The sequence below is a fragment of the Elephas maximus genome, chromosome 22 (assembly GCF_024166365.1).
Source record: "Elephas maximus indicus isolate mEleMax1 chromosome 22, mEleMax1 primary haplotype, whole genome shotgun sequence".
Lineage (NCBI taxonomy): Eukaryota > Metazoa > Chordata > Mammalia > Proboscidea > Elephantidae > Elephas > Elephas maximus.
The window spans coordinates 19,164,020-19,186,760 of record NC_064840.1 but is presented as its reverse complement, the minus strand read 5'-3'; the positions used below and the strand labels follow the sequence as shown (position 1 = coordinate 19,186,760).

At 49.3% G+C, this 22,741-nt stretch overlaps 1 protein-coding gene across 3 annotated transcripts; it reads left to right on the top strand.

The window, feature by feature from the left end:
* The first annotated feature begins 6,368 nt into the window (after nt 1-6,368).
* On the top strand, nt 6,369-17,915 carry SELPLG (selectin P ligand). 3 transcript variants are annotated; one of them, XM_049866536.1, is made up of 4 exons: nt 6,430-6,516; nt 8,026-8,083; nt 14,776-14,895; nt 15,949-17,915. In XM_049866536.1, exons 3-4 carry the CDS (start codon nt 14,829-14,831, stop codon nt 17,184-17,186), a joined length of 1,305 nt encoding a protein of 434 aa, XP_049722493.1. In that variant the 5' UTR covers nt 6,430-6,516; nt 8,026-8,083; nt 14,776-14,828; the 3' UTR covers nt 17,187-17,915. The 3 variants fall into 3 exon arrangements, with proteins under 3 accessions (XP_049722492.1, XP_049722493.1, XP_049722495.1); XM_049866538.1 differs by lacking the exon at nt 14,776-14,895; XM_049866535.1 differs by lacking the exons at nt 8,026-8,083; nt 14,776-14,895 and having other exon boundaries at nt 6,369-6,516.
* Nucleotides 17,916-22,741: the final 4,826 nt, after the last annotated feature.

Below are 22,741 nucleotides of genomic sequence, written 5' to 3'. Positions count from 1 at the left end.
GCCCACTGCCTGTTGTACAGCCCACAAGCTAAGAACAGCCTTTACATTTTCAAAAGGTTGAAAAAAAAAAATAATTCGTGACGTGAAAACTATATGGTGTTCAAATTTCAGTGTCCCACAAATAAAGTTTTATTGGCACACAGCCCTGCCCATGTATTTACGGACCAGCGGAGGTGAGTAGTTGCGACAGAGACCTTGTGGCCCGTAAAGCTGAAAATATTTACTATCTGGTCTTTTATTAAGAAAATCTTGCTGACCCTTGTAGTTAGGCTCAAAAGCCCTTTGTGGCTTCCCGTTCCACTCAGAAGAAGGCCCAGATCCCCCTGAATTGGTCTACGGGCCCTGCGGCTTCTCTACCCTCCTCTGTAGATGCTCCTGTGTTCTGGGGCCTCCTTCCTCCGAGCGATCGCTGTCCCTCCCTCCCTCACCTCCACTCTGCGTGTCTCACCCCTTCACCTGACAACCTGCCCCGCTCCCTGGGCGCCTAACTTGCTTTCCTTTGTCCGTGACACCTGATCTGCCTTCTCCTTCAGTTTCTGTCGTCTCCTCCAACTGGAATGTAAACTTAAGGACCTGGCACATTGTGTCAATAAATATTTGTTGAATTAATGGATGAATAATTAAAAATATGGACATTATCTGGGATGGGGGCTCCTGTTGGATAGTCTGCACAGTGGTACCTTGCTTCCAGAACAGGATGGTCCCCTGACCACAGTCGATTGGTTCAAGGAAGATCATCAGAGCCAGGCTGGACCAACTGAGCCCAAGGAACCAACCACTTCTTGTGGTGCCAAATTGAGTTTTCCTTCACGTAGGCCTGGGCGCTGGGGATGCCAGCTGGCTGGGCGCAAGAGGGCAGAGTGCAGCGGTGGAGAAAGGGCTCTGGGTCCCTCTAGTCCACTAAGTCTATGCCTAAGAGCCAGCTGCGTTTCCAACCTGAAATCCTGTTTCTACGTGAGCTGGCTTGAATTGAGTTTGTCTGCCACTGACTTGTTCGTCATACGTCATCTGTAATGGGTCTGTCTCCACCAGACCTGTAAGCTCCTTGAGGTTGGAAATCCAGAGTTCTTCCTCTCTACCCCCAGCACCCAGGCCAGGGCCAGGCTCAGGGGTGGCTGTCGGGGCACGGATTCATTCACCTGATACCCTCCATGGAAAGTCACTGAATCTGGACTGTGGTTCTAGGTATGCTTGCCCTTTGCCCTTCCACATCTGGGGTCAGCCCTGCTTTGGCCACTGTCCGCTGCCCAGCCAGCCCAATGAACTCTGGGAGCCCCTGTTCTTAAGCCCTGGGGGAACGGTCCTCACTTTGCAGTCATTCACCCTCAAATCCACCTGGTGCCACCCAGACTGGCACCCAGAGCCTGGGGCTGAAGGTAAACTCCCTGCAGCTCTGTTCCCACTTGAAAAAGGGGAATTGAGTCCTGGCCACAGCAGGCCGCAAAGTGCCATTTCCCCTTTAGATGATTCTAAGTCAAACATGAGCCTGTGAGCCTTCCCCAGAATCAAAAAAGTGTGTGGGGGGATAGAGGGCAAGTGAGCGTGACTCCCCCACCCCTTTCAGGATGGGGCCTTTCATTAGATAGAGCCACTCTGTTCCTAATCTGTTTTATGAGACTTTCAGTGAGAGCTTCGAACTGCTTCATTGCGATTTGAACCCATGTTGATAATTTGCATTTCTAACAAGTTCCCAGGTGACGCTAAAGCTGCTCGTTAGAGACCAACTCTGAGACTCACTAGATGAGCAGTGGTTCTCAAAATTTATTATACATAAGAATCACCCGAGCATTTGTTAAACTGTAGATTCTGATTCAGTATATATGGGGTGCATGTACAGAATGAATTGGCTCGAAGCCCTGTTTTCATTTGAACACAGGGCTCCATGGCACATTTGAAACCCACTGTCCTAGAGAAACAAGCCAAGATGTCCCCACTGGGCAGCCTTGCAGACAGTAAGCCCAAGGCCTGTCTCGTCCACAGACTGACCCCAGGGCTGGCTGATGCCAGGCTGGCTGGTCTCTGCTAGGCCCAGGCTTCAGGGCAGCGCCCAACCCACGATAGGTGCTTCCTGGGTGTTGGTTTCAGTGTACTCACGTGTATGTATGTAGTCTGTTGTTTTAGTCAAAAGTGGATAAACTATTCACGTCAATCATATCTGTCCAACTTAAGCGGAAGTTAGATGACCTCAAACCATCAGTTAGTTGCCAAAGTGGAGAATCACAAAGTCTTAAAAGGGGAATAATATTCTGGTTCCTTACCCACTGTCCTTTTAGCCTCTGTAGTTGTTAGCTGCTGTCGAGTCGATTCTGACTCATGGCAACCCCATGTGTGCAGACTAGAACTGCTCCATAGTGTTTTCAAGCCTGTGATCTTTCAGGAGCGGATCACCAGGCCAACCTTCAGAGGTGCCTCCGGGGAGTTCCAACCACCAACCTTTCGGCTTGTAGTTGACTGCGTAACTATTTGCACCACCCAGGGACTCCCCTTTTAGCCTCTATATAAATCCCTCTCTAGCACCTAGACGTCTTTGACGTCTTAACAGGTTCTTAAAACCCCCCAGAGGCTCTTCCATGGAGATCTCTCCATAGTCAGGCTCAGAAGCATTTGGAGAAGGGAACATGGGACCACAGGTCATTCCAGTTATGACTGGCGCCTTCCATCACTGTGGCTGAGGGGCATTGGGAACTGTGGTTGGCATCCCCGGGAAACACAGGATTGGGGTGTGGGAGGAGCTGTGCCCCAAAAGAAGACTCAAGAAGAAAGGAGACAGAAAAATGCTATAGAGGTCCAGCCAGCATCTAGGGTGTCCGTGAAGTCCTTGCACCATTTAAAATCTATTTCTTGTTTATAAAGCAAACACGTACATCACTATATATATTTTTCTATATAAAAATATAGAAAAGGAAAATGCCACCCATAATTGTCCTGCACAGAGATAAGCACTGGACACATTTGGATGAATTTCATTTCCGTCTGTTCTCTAAGTACTCCCACACACAGTTGAAATGATGCTGTTTATATGCTTTAATGGCCTGCTTTTTCCACCTAACAGGTCATGAGTGCTTTATCTGTAAGTATTCAACATAAACATACATTTAAGACCTGCATCGGTTCCGCGAAGGAAGAGGTTTGCATAGTATGGGACGTTTATGTTTTTCCCCAATATCTCTTTTGCAAGAAATACCATTGCTTCTGTCTTAGAAGGCATTTTGCAGTGTATTTCTGCACTCAATTCCTAGAAGTGAAAACCTGGTCGCTTTGAATGCTTGAATTCACAGGGATTAGGTGTGATGAGACGTGGTGGTTTTGGTCTTTGCACAGACGACGTGAACTAGAACCCTCTTAGCAACATTTGCTTTTCTATGTAACGAATCTAGCTGCTCAAGTTTTACCTTGGGATAGCTAAGTTACTGCCACCCCCTTACCTCAAGTGTTTTCTAATGTACAACGAATATTCACCAGTACTCGCTGTTCAGCCCCCATGATCACAGGCTTGGGGTCAAGTTGAAGGGCTTTGAGTCTGTCTGCCTGGACTTGAGTCCTGGCTCTGCCACTTACTCTGTTTGACCTTGGCCAAGGCACTTCCTCCCTCAGCCTCAGTTTCCTTGTCCTGTGAGGATTGTGTGAGCTGGTAAAGGTGGAACACTCAGCATAGTGTCTGGCCCGCAGCGGAAGCTCAGGAAATGTTACGCTTGTATAGTGCTAGGCTTTGCAGGTGAGGAAACTGAGGCTCCGAGAGGCAAAGTGACTTGCCCAAGGTCACGCAGCTCCTAAGAAGCCAGTGATCAGCATCCTGGTTTGGTGAGCTGTCCCCTCTAGGGCACTGTGCATGGTGGTTTTCAGAGCTGACATGGGCATGGGGGACCAGGGCAGGTCTGCAGGCCAGTTTCCTTCCCGCAGTCTGTGCAGCCTTCCTTCCAGGAGTGGCCTGGAGGAGGAACCTGCCTCCACGCCGTGCTTGTGGCTGCACCAGGGACAAGGAGGAAGCACCTGGAGGATGTGGGGGCTTCACGTTCGCTGGCTCCAGACCCCCGAGCAGTGCCCACTGATGCCGCAGGTGGAGCCAATTCAGAATTTAGCGAGTGACCCCTACCCCCGGTCCCCATGGCCTGTGAGGGGCTCCTCATCCTCTAGGGTGACCAACACTCCCTGGTTTGCCCAGTTTGGGCACCAAAAACCCCTCGTCCAGGGAGCCACCTCAGTCCCAGGAGGCCAGGACTGTTGGTCATCCTCCCCCACCCCCCATGTAAACTGAGGTGCAGTGAATCCCCTGTGAGCACAAAGCCTGACCCACATTGGGCCGTTCTGGCTGCAAACTCGGAGTTGCTTCCCCTTCCATCCTGACAGACAGGCTACTGGCCCCTGTGGGGGTTCCCTTGATTTCTCTTTGACTCAGTCAATCATCAGTCATGGTCATCCTCCCTGCTCTTGAAGAACCTCCCGTATTTGGAGGCTTCCCATTTTACAGAGAGAGACCTGAGTCCCAGAGGGGGAAGGCCCTCCGGGTTTCCCCAGGCCCCTGACCCCAAGCCGTCCTCTCCCTGTCCCTTTGTGCCTCGGGGACCTCGGCTATCTTCCTGGGCACAAGAACTCTGCCAAGAAGCAGCTTCAGAACCTGAAACATGTGGCACCTGGCCTCCATTCAGGATGGCATGGGTTGCAGGGTGAGTAACTCAGAGGTGAAAGGGGAAGAAAGGCCCCTCACTTCCCCGTGGGATACGGGTGTGGGGCAGTCACTGGGAGAGACTGGCTGGTTCCAGCCCTGCTAGGAAAGAGAGGAACACCTGCGCTCCACACGCTCCCGCCCTCCTCTGGGGCCTCAGTTTCCCTGTCTGTGCAGACTCGGTGAATTTGGAGCTCTCCCAGCTGCACCTCTCTAAGGTGACAGAGATTCTGTCCTGGGGACACCTACTGGGCTCTGGGGGTCTTTTTTTAAATAAAAACATCATCAATTGTCTCATCATTAATAAATGACAGCTTTTTAAAAAAAAATGCGGTGAAATACGTATAATAAAAAAGTTGTCATTTAAACTGTTTTTTTTAAAAAAAAATTATGTTAATTCACCCCAAACAGAAACCCTGTACCCCTTCAGCAATAACTCCTCTTCCTGTCTCCCCCAAACTCCTGGTAACCACTAAAAAACTTTGGTCTCTATGTATTTGCCTGTCCCAGGTATTTCCCATAAGCGGGATCGTACATCATTTGTCCTTCTGTGTCTGACCTATTTCACTCAGCATAAGGTTTTCAAGGTTCATCCATGTCGTAGCATGGGTCAGGACTTCGTTTCTCTTTATGACAGAATACATTTCATTTTATATTTTATTTCATTCCATTTTAAAACAACCTGTATGTAAGGCAGGTCATTCACAGCTCTCTGCATATGTCCTGAGCCCACTGTGTGTGCAAAGCCACAGACGGCCCCCGGGTCACAACCCCTTCCTGCACTTCCTGTCTGTGTGTTCAGGCCTCCCAGCTTCTGCCTATCTGTGCTCTCCTCCTGAGCTGCCCACTCAGCTAACCCCAGTTTGTCATCTTAAGTGCCACCTCTTCTTGGAAGATTCTCCTGACAAGCCCACTCTCCTACCCAGGGTAAGTTACGAACCCCTCCCTTGCTCACACCACAGTGACACCATACTGTGTCCTCGTAATGGTCTGTTTACTCGTTTACCTGCCAACCTCCCCTCCAGATTAAGAGCTCCAAGGGACAAGAGCCTCCCCTCCAGATTAAGAGCTCCAGGAGGGCAAGAGTCAGGAATTGTTCACCTTTGGATCCCAGAGCATGCAGCCTAGGGTGCCAGGATTTGGGAAACAAGGTGGAAAAACAAGATAACCGGGCCTCACCCTCAGGGATCTTGCCATTCAACTCCCCAGAGGCGTTCTTGGTTGCACCCAAAAGGCCCACCTGTGTATCAGGAGATACTGTTTTCATCTCAAAAAATGATGACATCACATTTGCAAACCTCATGAAGAGCTGTGTCTTGTGTTTTCTCTCCCACCCTCTTCTTGGGTAAAAAGGGTAAGGAGGGAGAAACACCTTCCTTTTTATTTGGTCACTCCCTTCCTTCGAAGGGGGGGGTCCCATCCCACCCCAATCTCCATTGCCTGTGGAGTGATGCCATGGTTCCCCATCCAAAGGGCCCCTCCCCAGAAGATTCCACGTGGTCCTTGGCATTTCCATGGTTATAGAATCCAAGAGTGGTGTCAGACCCAGCAGGCCCCACGTCCTCACCACCACCACCACTACCCCCCCCCGCCCCCGTCTCTATCGAGGTTATCACCAAAGCTATCACAAACAAGGGGGTGTGGGCCATCACGTGGCCCTGCCGGAGCGACTGATTTCTCACTTCCTCCTTTTATTTTTAACCACTTATAGCCGTTGGGGGTTGGCCAGGGCCGGGGCCACAACAAGGCTGCCACAGCAGGGCCCCAAGGCATGGGCTGGGTCTTTGTCACTAAAGCAGAGAAGCACCTCTCCCGGGCCCACGAGGCAGCTCTTCCATGCTCTGCTGAGCACGGTAAGTGCTGACTTGAAAAACCACATGGTGTAGCGGGGGGGGGGGGGCTGGGGGGGAACTCAAGAGACCTACTGGGTGGCCTTACAGCTGGGGGTAGCTCCAAAGCAAGACGGCCGGGCCTTTCCATTCACTGTAGACCCTGGGGAGGGCAGTCCAAGCCTCCACTGGGCCCAAAACGCAGACCCACCTTTTTGAGGCATCTCTTCCGGGTGGATCCTGCTCCCCTCAACTTCCAGCCCACCCTCCCTGTCAGATTCGCCAGCATTCTAAGTTTGAAAATCAGAGAAATCATGGGCGTTTCCCTAGCAATGGCCCTATGCTCTCCTTTCATGAGTGGGAAACTGAGGCCCAGAGAGGCAAAGGGATTTGCTAGGGAAAGAGCTGAGATTAAGTCCAGGAGATTCCAGAAAGCTCCAGGGGTGCAGCACCCGTCTTAAGGCTGTATATGTTGCAGACCCAAAGACATGGCCTTCACCCTTTTTATAAGCTTGAGAAGACGATGCTTGTCCACAGCGGATTATTAGGATATTAGAATTGCGATATTATTATTAGCAATAGAGAAGAAAATAGTAAAAGTTAGAATGCTATGATTAATGTTTCTTTGGGGTGCCTTAGGAGCTAAAGCCATGCACCTCCCATCCTCTTCCCATTCCTCCCACCCCCTACCCCACCCTCCCATACCAGTATACACACACCGTGGACAAGGATCAGGGCCCCTGTGGCCCGGAATTCTCTCCTTTCCTTTTCTTTGGACTCTCTTGTTTTTCTTCTCTATTGCCCCTGACTCCGAGCCCTTGGGGTCAGGCTTCTCAGTGGGCAGATGGCTCAGGAACTGGCTCCTGGCCCTTTGCCCCTGAGCTCTCTGGGTTTCAGTCTCTGGCTGCTGGCCAAGCTTGGTGAGCAAGGCGCCCATGACACAGGGTGTGGCCTTGCAGGGCAACCCTGGGGAAGTTCCTCTGGGGCTGCTAGTGGATTTGAACTGCCGACTTTTTGGTCAGTAGCCAAGCTCTTAACCACTGCACCACCATCCCTGTTTCCCCTTCCCTCCCACCCCGGTAACCACTAATAAACTTTGGTCTCTATATATCTGCCTATTCTAGACAGTTCATGGAAGCGAGATCATATACGATTTGTCCTTTAGTAGTTGACTTATTTCACTCAGCATATTTTTTTTTTCGAGGTTTATCCATATTGTAGCAGGTATCAGGGCTTCATTTCTCTTTGTATCTGAGCAAGAGTCCATTGTATGTATATACATAAACACACCGTATTTTGTTTATCCATTCATCTGTTGATGGACATTTAGGTTGTTTCCATCTTTTGGCTCTAGTGTATAGTGCTGAAATAAACCCTGATGTATATGTATCTGTTTGCATTGCTACTCCAGCACGCTATTTTGAACTACACATTCCTTCTGGGAATTCTGATCTACCCCCAAAAGGGCCCTATCCACCCTCCTCATTCTCTCCCTTGAGAAACTCTGATTTAATTCAGTTCCCTCATTTACAGTTGAGAAAACGAAGGTCCAGAAGCCAACTGTTCTAAGTACAGCTGGGACTAGGCTGAGGTGAGTGAAGGAGGTGTCAAGAAACTCGGTAGTCAAATAATATTTTTTAAAAAATCAAAATTAATGCAAAAAAAATCCATAATGAACGAAATATCAAAAATTTGAATAAAAAGAGTAACAATGCCATGCTGAGCCATATTGGGGCTTGAGGCAAAAGGAAAAGTCAGTAATACCCATTGAATAGGGCTCTCAAACCATAGGGGGCATCAGAATTCCCAGGGAGCTTTCTAAAATGCAGATTTCCAGGTTACATCACTAGAGACTGTGATGCAGCAGGTTTAGAGTGGGGCTCAGAAATCTGCATTAAAAAAAATTTTTTTTATTGTGCTTTAGGTGAAAGTTTCCAGTGCAAATTAGTTTCTCATTCAAAAATGTATATACAAATTGTTTTGTGGAATTGGTTGTAATCCTGGCAATGTGTCAGCATTCTCCCCCTTTCCACCCTGTGTCCATTCATCCAGTTTTCCTGTCCCTTCGTGCCTCCTTGGCTGTGCTTTTGGGCAGGTGTTGCCCATTTGGCCTCATATACTTGATTGAACTAAGAAGCACATTCTTCACGTGTGTTATTGTTTGTTCTATAAACCAAAAAAACCAAACCTGTTGCTATCAAGTTGATGCTGACTCATAGTGACCCTACAGGACAGTGTAGAACTTCCCCACGGAGTTTCCAAGAAGCGCCTGGTGGATTTGAACTACCAACCTTTTGATTGGCAGTCGTAGCACTTAACCACTATGCCACCAGGATTTCCACAGTTTGTTCTATAAACCCCCAAAACCCATTGCCATTGAGTCGATTCCAACCCACAGTGACCCCACAGGACAGAGTAGGATTGCCTGTAGAGTTTCCAAGGAGTGCCTGGTGGATTCAAACTACCGACTTTTTGGTTAGCAGCCGTAGTACTTCACCACTATGCCACCAGGGTTTCCTAGTTTGCTCTGTAGACCTGTCTTATCTTTGGCTGAAAGGTGGACTTCGGGAGTGGCCTCAGTTCTGAGTTAGCAGGGTGTCTGGTGCCAGTCTCAGGGGTTCCTCCACTCTCTGTCAGACCAGTAAGTCTGGTCTTTTTTTGTGAATTTGAATTCTCTTATACATTTTTCTCCTGTTTGTCCAGGACCCTCTCTTGTGATCCCTGTCAGAGCAGTTGGTGGTGGTAGCCGGGCACCATCTAGTTCTTCTGGTCTCAGGCTGGTGGACGCTGTGGTTCATGTGGTCTTTTAGTCCTTTGGGCTAATATTTTCCTTGCGTCTTTCATTTTCTTTATTCTTCTTTGCTCCAGACGGGATGGGACCAATAGATGTGTCTTAGATGGCTGCTCACAAGCTTTAGGTGAAAGTTTTTAAGACCTCAGATGCTACTTACCAAAGTAGGCTATAGAATATTTTCTTTATGAACTATGTTATGCCAATTGACATAGATGTCTCCGGAGACCATGGTCCCCAGCCCTCAGCCCCAACTGCTTGGTCCCTCAAGATGTTTATATGTGTCTAGGAAGCGTCTATGACTTTGCCTTCGTCAAGTTGTGCTGAGTTCCCTATATTGTGTGTTGTCTTTCCCTTCACGAAGATGACATTTATCTACTATCTAGTTAGCGATTTCCCCTCCCTATCCGTCCCCTCCCTGGTAACCATCAAAAGTTTTTTTTTTCCTCTGTGTAAACCTTTGTTTTAAAACCTTTTCCTGTGTTTTCATAATAGCACTCTCATACACTATTTGCCTTTTATTGATTGACTTATTTCACTCGCATAATGACCTCCAGATTCATCCATGTTGTGAGATGTTTCACAGATTTGTCATTATTCTTTATCGTTGTGTAGTATTCCATTGCGTGCATGTACCATAGTGTGTTTCTCCATTCATCTGCTGATGGGCACTTAGGTTGTTTTCATCTTTTTGCTATTGTGAAATATGCCGCAGTGTACGTGGGTGTGCATATGTCTGTCTATTCGTGTGACAACTCTTGTTTCTCTCGGACATATTCCTAGAAGTGGGATTGCTGGATCATGTGGTATTTCTATTTCTAGCTTTTTAAGAAGGCGCCATATTGTCTTCCATAGTGGTTGTACCATTTTGCATTCCCACCAGCAGGGCTTAAGAGTTCCAATCTCCCTGCAGCCTCTCCAACATTTGTTATTTTCTGTTTTGTTTTGTTTTTTAAATTTTTTTTTAATTACTACCAGTAATGTTGGGGTGAGATGGTTTCTCATTGTGGTTTTGATTTGCATTTCTCTGATGGCTAGTGATCTCAAGCATTTTCTCATGTATCTGTTAGCTGCCCAGATGTCTTCTTTGGTCAAGTATCTGTTCCTATCCTTTGCCCATTTTTTAATTGGATGATTTGTCTTTTTGCTGTTGAGGTGTTGAAGTATTTTGTAAACTTCAGAGATTAGACCCTTCTCAGACATGTCATAGCCAAGTTCTTTTCCCCTGTCTGTAGGTTGTCTTTTGGCGAAGTCTTTTGATGAGCATAATAAGTATTTGATTTTTGGGAGCTCCCAGGTATCTCGTTTCTCTTCTGGTGTTGGTGCATTGTCAGTTATGGTTTGTATTCTATTTATGCCAGGTATTAGGGCTTCTAGCATAGTCCTTATTTTTTCTTTCATGATCTTTAGCTTTTATATTGGGGTTTTCGATCCAATTTGAGTTAGTTTTTGTGCATAGGACTTCCTCCCCATCTTTAACATGGGGTTAGCAGTAGGACCCATACTTTCAAGGAGGTGATGGGGACTGGATGAGTTAGTAATGGTTGTATAGCTCTTAGAAAGTGTCTAGCACATCACACCCTCTGAATAAATGAGATTTATGTCACATAGGAAGTTGCAGCAAACAGGATTTGGAATGGAGACAGGTTCACAGGGTCTTTGCCTCAGTCCTCCCTAGCCTGACAAGGTCAGAGGTGTGTCAAAGCCTGCCCCAGGCTTGCTGATTTTTCAGGGACATGGTGGGAATTACCAGGGAGCCCTCTGCCTTATAAACAAAACCAAACCCGCTGCTGTCCAGTTGATTCTGACTCCTGGAGACCTCATGTTTTAGAGTAGAGCTGCTCCGTAGGATTTCCTCAGCTATAATCTTTACGAAATCGCTGGGTGGCGCAGAGTTCAGTGCTTGACTACTAACCAAAAGGTCGGCTGTTCGAACCCACCCAGAGCTACCCCGGAAGAAAGACCTGGTGATCTGCTTCCAAAAAACCAGCCACCAAAAACCCAACGGAGCACGGTTCTACCCTGACACACGTGGGGTCACCATGGGTCAGAGCTGACTTGACAGGAACGGGTTTGGCTTTTTTAAAAAAAACCTACGTAAGCAAATCACCAGGCCTTTCTTCTGCAGTACCAGTGGGTGAGTCTGAACTGCCAACCTTTAGGATAATAGTTGAGAGCAAACTGTGCCACCTAGGGACCCCTCCCTCTGCCCTGAATGCGTAAGGATAATTATTACAACAGCTTGCATTTATCAAGCACTCACTATGCACTAAGCACTCTACGTGGACTAACTCACTTCAGGCCACAATAACTTCACGTGTAGGTGTAGGTGTAGGTGTGCTATTGTCTTTGTATTCCAGATGAGGAACAGAGCCCAGAGAGGTGAGTCGAGTTGCCCAAGGCAGGACATAGACCTGCAGTCGGCTCTGGAGGCATCTCCTGGGCCCTCAGTTTCACCTACTGTCGAGTTGGAGCCTCCCCTTCTCTTGGGCAGCCCCTTAACCCAAATCTAACATTCCAGGACCTAGAACGCTGCGACTCCCAGGTTCCAGGATCCCAAATGGAAGGTTCCAAACTTCCCAGGTTCCTATGGGTGCTTTTCCTGAGCAGCCTGGGGTGCTATGCATGGCTCAGTCTCTGGGGCTGGGGCATGGGGCCCCAACATCATGTCCTCCCTCACAGTCTGGGTGGGGCTGGGGCAGAGGCAGCCTAGTATTAGGGTGCAAGACAGGAAGCCGGGCAGTCTCTGACCGGCAGCGGCAAGACGCATAGGATGTGGTAGCCCTTTACCCCTCTCTCCAGAGTCCTGCCTTGGCCTCACCCTTATGGTGATGATTTCCCTCCTCTGGGGAGGGTAGAGGTGGCAGGTGTGGCCTCAAGGAAGTGACTTCTTGGCTCTGAGCCTCTCTTTCCTAATCCATATAAAAAACAAAAACCCATTGCCATCAAGTCAATTCTGACTCATAGCGACCCTGTAGGACAGGGTAGAATTGCCCCATAGGGTTTCCAAGGAGCACCTGGTGGATTTGAACTGCTGACCTTTTTGGTTAGCAGCCATAGCTCTTAACCACTACGCCACCAGGGTTTCCATCTGTAAAGGGGATCATAATAACCAAAAAATTCCGACTCATGGTGACCCCACGTGTGTCAGAGGAGAACTGTGCTCCATAGGGTTTTCAGTGGCTGATTTTTCTGAACTAGATCACCGGGCCTGTCTTCTGAGGCACCCGAATGGTCTTGAACCTCCAACCTTTCAGTTAGCAGCCAAGCCCGTTAACTGTGTGTGCCACCCAGGGGCTCCCTGAATCCCACCCTGTGACTGTGAGGTCATCCAGAGGATGAGATAATAAAATAACCCTGCAGTGGAGGCTTCACAATAAATTATTTTCATTATATGACACAAAAAAAAACCAACACCAAAAACCCATTGCTGTTGCATGAACTATGACTCATGGTGACCCCAGTAGAACTGTGCTCCATAGAGTTTTCTTGGCTGTAACGATACATTTATTTTAAAAAATAATAAAAGAGCTATTATCCCACCTTCCAGACATAGTGAGCGAAAGCCTCTCCTCAGTACCTGGCGGCCTCCACAGAGCCACAGAACCCCGGGACCTGCCTTCCTTTCTGCCGAGCGGGCTGGGAGCCTGCCCTGTGAGGCCTGGCACGAGGCTGGCTGTGTCTATGGCCCTTAGACAGACAGCGACCAGGCCAGGGTGACCAACTGTCCTTGTTTGCCCGGGACTGAGAGGTTTCCCAGGATGTGGGACTTTCAGGGCTAAAACCAGGAATGTCCCAGGCAAACTGGGACGAGTTGGTCACCCTAGACCAGGCCCAGCCGAGAAGATTTGAGTTTCTTAGTGATCCTCCGAAGTTTCTGGGTGATACAAACAGCTTACAGTTGAACCCACCCAGTGCACCATGGAAGAAAGGCCTGCCAATCTGCTACCATTAAGATTACTTCCAAGAAAACTCTGTGGAGCATTCTACTCTGTTACACGTGGTGTCACCATGAGTCACAATTAACTCGATAGGTCCCATATCATCTCTGCACTCCACAAGACCCTATTGCTTCCCTAACTGGCCCACGGGTTGTTGTCAGGAGGTGGTCACCTTCTCCATACCCTCCCTGAGTCCCAACCATGCCTTCCTTTCCTCTGCCCCTCTGTCTGCAACCTGAAGAGGGCCCCCCAAGTAAGGTGTCCTCCGCCCCGCTGGGTGCCATTTACTCCTCATTCAGCATCTCATTTAATCCTCACCACCTTTCTTGGAAGCAATATTGGCCCATTTTACAGATGTGGAAACTGAGGCTCAGAGATGGCAAAGCGACTTGCTCAAGCCACACAGCTGCTAAATGGCTGAACATGGGAGTCAAGCCCATGGTCTCTCCTCCATTCTAGCCTGGCTGTGTGCAGGGCTTGTAAAGATGGATGTAGGGAAGGGGATGGGGACAGGTGCAGCCAAGGGTGCAAGCCCACGTTAGAGAACAGGACCCCAGCACACCAGAAGGCTGAGCTCTGATTCGCCAAGTCACCTCCCCACACCAGAAACTGGCAGGCGGGGCCTTAGGTTTTTACCCCTTCCCTTTCGGCTTCCAAGAAGTGGCTGAGGGCTCTGCCTTCCAGGAACCAAGAGCTGCCTGAGTGGGGGTGGTAGGCGTAAGTCTTGTCATGATTATGAAATGATGTCTCTGAGCTGGTGGCTTGTTCCAAAGGCCCCGCCCCCAGGAAAGTGGGGCAAAGGTTGGGTCACCTCTCTTCCTCTCAAACAGAAAGTCATCCCACGGGCAAAGAAATTCTGCTGTCCCAAAGGCAGGTTGGGAGACAAAAAGTGGGTACGTGTGTGCATGTGTGTGCATGTGTGTGATACATTTATTAAACCCTTACTGTGACCCTGGGTGGCACAAAGAGTTTGTGCTCAACTGCTAACCTAAAGGTTGGTGATTTGAACCTGCCCAGCAGCGCCATGAAAGAAAGGCCTGGAGGTACTCTGTTTCTGTAAAGATTCCTGTTGCTGTCGAGTCGATTCCAACTCACAGTGACCCTATAGGACAGAGTAGAGCTGCCCCATAAGGTTTCCAAACCTATAATCTTTCATGGAGTCACATCTTTCTCCCATAGAGCAGCTGGTGGTTTTGAACCACCAACTTTTAGTTAGCAGCCCGTCAGTTAGCAGCTGAGAGCTTAACCACTGCACCACTAGGGCTCCATTATACGATTAAAAAAAAGAACATGTTGTCATCGAGTTGATTCCAACTCATAGCTGCCCAATAGGTCAGAGTAGAACTGCCCTATAGGGTTTCCAAGGAGTGGCTGGTGGATTTGAACTGCCAACCCTCTGGTTAGCAGCGGAGCTCTTAACCATGGCGCCGACCCTATGGAGCAGTTCTACATGAGTCAAAATCGACTTGACAGCAAAGGGGTTTGTTTTTCATTTTGGCTCTGTGAGCCCAAAACTTTTGAGTCCATAATCTCATTGCATTTTCTCAACAGCCCTATGAGATAGGTGGTAGTGGTGGTAGTTACCATCAAGTTGACCCCAGTTCATGGTGACCTTATGTACAACGGAACGAAACATTGCCTGGTCCTTTGCTGCCACCTTCATGATCATTGGTATGTTTGAGTCCATGAGGGTTTCCCTCATTTTCTTTGGCCCTCTACTTCAGGATTGTTTGTTATCCCCATTTTACAGATGAGAAAACTGAGGCTCAGAGAGGCAAGCACCTGTCTCAAGGTCAGACAACTTGTAAAGGACAGGGCTGGTACTCTAACACAGTTTTGTATATTCTCAAAGCCTGTGTTCTCAATCCTGTGCCCTGCCTGGCAACTGGTAAATATTGGCATGGAACTGCCCCTTTCTGGGTGACATGGCTTTCATGGCCTGTCTCAGTCATCTATTGCTGCTATAACAGAAATACCACAAATGGATGGCTTTAACAAAGAGAAATTTATTCTCTCACAGTTTAGGAGGCTAGAATTTTGGATTCAGGGTGCCAGCTCCAGGAGAAGGCTTCCTCTCTGCCAGCTCTAGAGGGAGGTCCTTATCATCAATCTTCCCCTTGTCTAGGAGCTTCTCAGCTCCGGAACCCCGGGTCCAAAGGACATGCTATCCTCCTGGCTCTTGTTTCTTGGTGGTATGAGGTCTCCCTGTCTCTCTGCTTGCTTCTGTCTTTTATATCTGCGCAGAGATTGACTTAAGAAAACCTTCTCTTGTAGACTGAGTTCTGCCTTATTAACATAACTGCCTCTAATTCTGCCTGATTAACATCATAGAGGTAGGATTTACAACACATAGGAAAATCACCTCAGGTCACAAAATCGTGGACAACCACACAATACAGGGAATCGTGGCCTAGCCAAGCTAACACATTTTGGGGGGACACAATTCCATAACATGGCCCTTCTTGTTCTTATTCTGTCCCCCTAACTAGGCCCCCAACCATAGCCACAGATGGCTGTATTAATGTTAATAAATAATAGCTTCTATTTCCTGGAAACTTACAGTGCACCAGGCATGCACTGGTTGCTGGGTGCTTGGGTGGTGAGGATGCCCAAAACCAAGTGCCCACTGCAGACACACAACCAGCCATCCAGGGCGGCAGTCGAGGGTGCTGGATAGGCCCAGCAGTGAAGCTGGCCTGATGCCCTTTGTCCCTCTTCCCCCAGGTGCCATGCCTCTGCAACTCCTCTTGCTGCTAACCTTACTGGGCTCCAGCAGTAGCCTCCAGCTGCCAGCAATCTGGAAGGATGGAGCCAGGGAAGCTCCAGGCCTGCTGCTTGCCCGGGGCCGGAGAGAGGCAACCACGACTTGGGAAATGGGCTTCAACAATCAGGATGACTATGTCTACATAGGCACAGACCCACCGGAAATGCTTGACTATAGCCCTAAGACTGTGACTATGAGCACCAAGTCTCTGATTTTGATGGAGACATTGGGGCAGAGAGGCCCTGTGGGGACTGGAACCCCTGAGCCAGCCACTGTGGAGCCTGTCACGAGAGACTTTGCTGTCCTGGGTGCAGGAGAGGCAGCAAGGGGGGATATGAGCATACAACTGGCCACTGCAATGCCTTCTATCCCAAAGACTCCAGCCATGAAGCTGACCACCACGGAAGACCTGGCCATGGGGCCCACAGCCACCGAAGCCCTGGCTATGCTGGCCATGGGGCCCACAGCCACTGAAGACCTGGCCATGCTGTCCATGGGGCCCAAAGCCACAGAAGCCCTGACCACAGAGCCAGCTGCCACCAAAGCCCTCTCCAAGGAGCCCACTGCCACAGCGGCCCTGTCCACGGAGCCTGCAACCACAGGGGCCCTGTCTACAGGGCCCACCACCACGGAGGCCCTGTCTATATTGTCCATGGGGCCCACAGCCACAGAAGCCCTGACCACAGAGCCTGTGGCCACAGAAGCCAAGACCACAGAATCTGCTACCACAAGGGGTCCAACAACGTCCTTTCTTTTGTCCTCTGATCCTCAAAGTAACACAACTGTGGCAGTCAACAAGCCACTTGATGTCAATATCAAGCAAGGGGAGGTTGCAAGGGAACTGTACCCCAGGAGCTCTGTGGCCCCCACCTCCACAGGAATCCCAGACCACATCCCTGTGAAGCAGTGTCTGCTGGCCATCCTCATCCTGGCCCTGGTGGCCACCATCTTCCTTGTGTGCACCGTGGTGCTGGCCGTCCGCCTCTCGCGCAAAAACCACAGGTACCCCGTGCGCAGCTACTCCCCCACCGAGATGGTCTGCATCTCGTCCCTGCTGCCAGACGGGGGTGGCGCCGAGGGGCCCACAGCTGCTGCGACCAATGGGGGTCTGCCTAACGCCAAGAGCCAGGCCCAGAAGCCAGAGCGCCGGGAGGCACGCGACGGGGACGACCTCACCTTGCGCAGCTTCCTGCCTTAACCCTGAGCGGCCAGGAGCAGGACCTGGCCTGCCACATCCCTCCTCCGCCCACTGAGCGCCACCCAGACCCCAGACTTCTCTTTTACAAGTCTGGCCTTCTCGAAGCCACCTGGGGCTGGGGACCTAATGGGAAGGCACGCTGGCAGCCCCAAGCGGGGCCCATGAGCAGCCAGGCTCCTGCAGCCAAGTGAGACCTGGAAGCGGACCTCTCTAGCTCGGCTGCCTCAGCGCAGAGAAAGCCTTTCCACCTCCATACCCCCTTGTCTGGGCCCCTCTAACACCTCCTACCAGCCTCTCTTTCCTCCTCCCCACGCACCCAGCAAAGACTCAAGAGGTCCCCCAACCCCACCACCATTTTGTTTTTGGTTGCCATGGTCACCAAACAGGAACTTTGCATTTGGAAGAGGGGGTACGAAGGACTGACGGGTCCCTGAGCCCGTTTTCTGCTGCTCCCCCGATTTGGGGCAGTTAGATTTTCCTGGGCACTTCTCCAGGGAATGCAGGGTGAGGTCTTGGCCTCTGAGGGTCAGGGTGGGCTAGAACTTTCTCTGGATTGCTTAGACCAATGAGCTAACACCTGGTGACAGAGTAACCCCCATCCTGCCCTCTCTGGCCTTCCCTGTGGCCACGTTTCAGGATGGGGGTCTGTCTTACTTATTGAAGTATCCCACTGCCCAACCCACAGCCTGGTGCAGTGCAGGGACTCAATAAATATCTGATGAACCATGATGGCTGAATCCTTCAAGGTACCAAGCTGCCTCCTTCAAGCAGCCATCCCTGAATTCTCCATTCCTCAGGGAAGAGTGGGGAGTTGATCCTTGGCTGTTTGCCTCAGCCTCTCCACCTCAGGAGTTCCCCCAGACCTTTAGGCTGACTTCAGTCTTGACTTGTCAGCGATGGGGGCACTTTGGGGGCTGGGAACGGTCTCAGGCGGTGGGGAAGGGGTGGGGGGGCAGGGAGGAGAGGAAAGGCTGGTCCCTAGACCCTTTATTCACCTTCTCCCATGACCTAGTTCTGGCTTACAAATTTCAGTGAATAACCCTTTTAAACATCAACACCCTCCTCCCCAGAAGCCCACCCTGACCCCTCTATTTCATTCCCCCCCCGACACCCAATAGCCATTCGTCACACTAGCGAGGGATCTGCACCCAAAGCTTTTGCACAACTTGCAGGAACAATGAACCAATAACCAGTTGTCATTTAGTCAACTCTGACTCACGGTGACCCCATGTATGTCAAAGAATTGTGCTCCATAGAGTCTTCAATGACTGATTTTTTGGAAGATTGCCAGGCCTTTCTTTCGAGGTGCTTCTGGGTGGACTCGAACCAACCTTTTGTTTAGCAGCTGAGTGTATTAAATAGCTGTCATTTAAAGTTTGAGATTGTTGTTGTTAGGTGCCATCGAGTCGGCTCCAACTCATAGAGACCCCATGCACGACAGAATGAAACACTGCCGGGTCATGCACCATCCTCACAATTGTTGCTATGCTTGAGCCCTCATTGAGGGTCTTCCTCTTTTTCGCTGACCCTCTACTTTACTAAGAATGATGTCCTTCTCCAGGGACTGATTCCTCCTGACAACGTGTCCAAAGTATGTAAGACGCAGTCTCACCATCCTTGCTTCTAAAGGAGCATTCTGGTTGCACTTCTTCCAAGACAGACTTGTTCATTCTTTTGGCAGTCCATGGTATATTCAATATTCCTTGCCAGCACCACAATTCAAAGGTGTCAATTCTTCTTCGATCTTCCTTATTCATTGTCCAGCTTTTGCATGCAAAGTTTGGGGTTGTTGTTGTTGTTAGGTGCCATCGACTCGGTTCCGACTCATAGCGACCCTGTGCACAACAGAACGAAACACTGTCCCGTCCTGCACCATCCTTACAATCGTTGTTATGCTTGAGCTCATTCTTGCAGCCCCTGTGTCAATCCACCTCGTTGAGGGTCTTCCTCTTTTCCGCTGACCCTGTACTCCGCCAGGCATGATGTCCTTCTCCAGGGACTGATCCCTCCTGGCAACATGTCCAAAGTATGAAAGACGCAGTCTCACCATCCTTGCCTCTAAGGAGCATTCTGGCCGCACTTCTACCAAGACAGATTTATTCGTTCTTTTGGCAGTCCATGGTATATTCAATATTCTTTGCTAACACCACAATTCAAAGGTGTCAACTCTTCTTCGGTCTTCCTTATTCATTGTAGTTTGGGCTTAGCAGCTTTTTTTCTTAAAGGGCCAGATAGTAAATGGTGTAAATGGTTTGGGCTCAACTACTAACCTAAAAGTTGGCAGTTCGAACCCATCCAGCGGCCCTGCAGAAGAAAGCCTTGACAACCTGCATCTGTAAAGGTTACAGCCAAGGAAACTCTATGGAGCCATTCTACCCTGTAAAACATGGCATCACCATGAGTCAGGACGGACTTGATGGCAAGGGGTTTGGTGTTTTGGTTTTATGGGCCACGTGGTCCCTGTTGCAACCACTCAGCTCTTGCGATGTAGTGCAAGAGCCAATGACAGTACATAAATGAATGGGTGTGGCTGCGTTTCAATAAAACTTTGAGGAGAAGCATGCAGTGGGCCGGATTAGCTCTAATTGTTCAGATTCCTGATTTGAGCATAGGGTGACCAGCTGTCTGGTTTGGCTAGAATTTTCCCAGGTTTAGCACTGAAAGTCCCTCATCCCAGTTAACTTATCAGTGTAGGGCAAACCAGGAAGGCTGGCCATTGGATTTAAGTGACCCTTGCCACTTGCCCAAGAGTGCATGCGTTACTTCACTCAAAAAGCACATCGACCCTATGAGGTGAGTGCCGCCATGACTCCCGTTTGGCAGAACAGAAAACTGAGGCTTAGAGAGGCAAAGTAACGGGCCCACGGTCAGCGGCAGAGCTGGAATTCAAACTCTTGATTTTCTGTCTGCAGATACCTTCTAGTCATTTTCATGCAAGAAAAAAGGAAGAAAACCTGTTGTCGTTGAGCCGATTCTGACTCATAGCGACACTATAGGACAGAGTAGAACTGCCCCACTGGGTTTCCATGGCTGTCATCTTTACAGAAGCAGACTGTCACATTTTTCTCCCACCGAGTGACTGATGGGTTTGAACGACCAACCTTTTGGTTAGCAGCTGAGTGCTTAACCACTGCACTACCAGGCTCCTTAGGAAACTGCTGTTTAAAATGTTAATTGTCCTGTTTTCTGGGAGAGGAATAGAATTCATCTCGGGAGTTTTTTTTTCTTTCCCTTCTAGAATAACATCTCCAGCGGCCTCTTTGGGAGTGAAAGGTGAGGACCCCACTCCAGGGTATAACCTGCAAAGAGAGAGTTTGAAGAGAGGGCTGAGTCTGGGAGAAGAGGAGAGGAGATCAGGAGAGAGGCCGCAGGTCAGGAGAGAGCAGCTGGGGGAGAAGAGGAGAGACGTGGGGAAAAGGGTAGAACGTGGCAGGCAGCAGGGGCCTGAAGCGGGCAGAGCAGGTGAGGAATGGGGAAATAGTCGAAAAATTTCTGGAAATGGTGTTTATGAGTCTTTGCTGGGGTGGCGGTTGGTGGGAGAAGGGTGTGCAGTTGTCCCCTGAGGGCTGGGGCAGCCAACCCTAGAGAAGGCAGGCTGATGGGTTAGAAGGAACATGAGTCACCTCCCCTTTGGGAGGGGACAGGAAAATCAGAGAGGGGGAGCTGAAGGGCTCCACGGCACTGGGCTGGGGACCCAAAGGGTGAAGGACTTGGGAACACTGGAGAGGTTCCCCAGGGGTCTTGTCACCCTGTCCTTCTGTGCAGGGGGCAGGTCTCTTCCTTCTCTAAGGCTCCAGGAGTGTCCCCCATTTAGGACGCTGTATGACTGCACAGGCCTGGTTTTCCAAGTGTTTAGTGGGGGGAGGTCCCCTTTCCAGCTCTCTCAGGGTTCACAGTTCAATTCAGCATTGCTGATAATGACGGTTCAAGGAGCAATCGTGGTGCAACTGTTAAGCAATCGGCTGCTAACCGAAACGTTTGCCATTCGAACCCATCCACCCGCTCCACGGGAGAAAGACCTGGTGATCTGCTCCCGTGACGATTAAAAAAAAAAAAACGATTACAGCCTAGGAAATCCCACGGGGCAGTTCTACTCCATCACATTGTGTCCCTGTGAATCAGAGCTGACGCCACCGCACACAGGAAGGATGACGGGTTGAAGAAGCCACCAGGGGGTGCCCGGCCACCAGCTCTTGGAGTCATCGGAAGCTTGGAGCTTCCCTCTGTCCAGTCTTTCGGAATGAAGCAGGAGGGATCCTTTCGCCCAGAAACCAGTTGCTGTCTGAGTCCGTGCGACTCATGGAGTCTTGTGTGTCAGAGCAGAACTGTGCTCCCTAAGGTTTCCAATGGCTGATTTCTCGGAAGTAAATCACCAGGTCTTTCTTGCGGGGTACCTCTGGGTGGACTCGAACCTCCAGCCTTTTGGTTAGCAGCCACCCAGGAACAGCTCTAAACCCAGTGAGTATTTAACAACTGGTTCCTGATTTGTAGCATTTGCCAATTTCCTGGTGTAAACGCTCCCATGGCTAATTTTGAGCTACCAACGTGATGTGGCGCCCTATTATACTGTAGATGTAAATAACTGCAAGAAAAAAAAAAAAACTGCAAGAGCATAGAGAAAATAAAATATTGTAAAATAATTAGGAAATGATGAGTTTTAAATATTGATAACCTTAGTCTTTGTAGTGTATTATAACGTAATGCCATCTTAAATTAGTTATCATTGTATTATATTATATATATTAAAAAAAAACAAACCCACTGCCGTCGAGTCGATTCCGACTTATAGCGACCCTATAGTACAGAATAGAACTGCACCATAGAGTTTCCAAGGAGCGCCTGGCGGATTCGAGCTGCCAACCTCTTGGTTAGCAGCCATAGCCCTTAACCACTATGCCACCAGGGTTTCCATATTATATATATTCCATATTATATCATATTATATCATATTATATCATATTATACTACGCTACACTATACTATGGAGCACAGTGGTTAAGGGCTACGGCTGCTAACCAAAATGTCACCAGTTGGAATCCACCAGCTGCTCCTTGGAAACACTATGGGGCAGTCCTACTCTGTCCTACAGGGGCAATAGAGTCGAGTCCAAATCAACTCGACAGCAGTAAGCATTCTATACTATACTATGCTACACTGTACTACGTTATATTGTTGTTGTTAGGTGCCACAGGGTCCATTCCAACTCATAGCGTGATCTTATGCACAACAGAAGGAAACATTGTCTGGTCCTGCACCATTCTCACAATCGTTAGGCTTGGCCCATTGTTCCAACCACTGTGTCAATCCATCTCATTGAGGGTCTTCCTCTTTTTCACTGACCGTCTACCAAGCATGATGTCCTTCTCCAGGGACTGATCCCTCCTGATAACATGTCCAAAGTATGTGAGACGAAGCCTCCCCATCCTCGCTTCTAAGGAGCATTCTGGTTGTAATTCTTCCAAGATAGATCTATTCGTTCTTCTGGTATATTCAATATTCTTCGCCAACACTGTAATTTGAAGGCATCAATTCTTCTTCAGTCTTCCTTATTCATT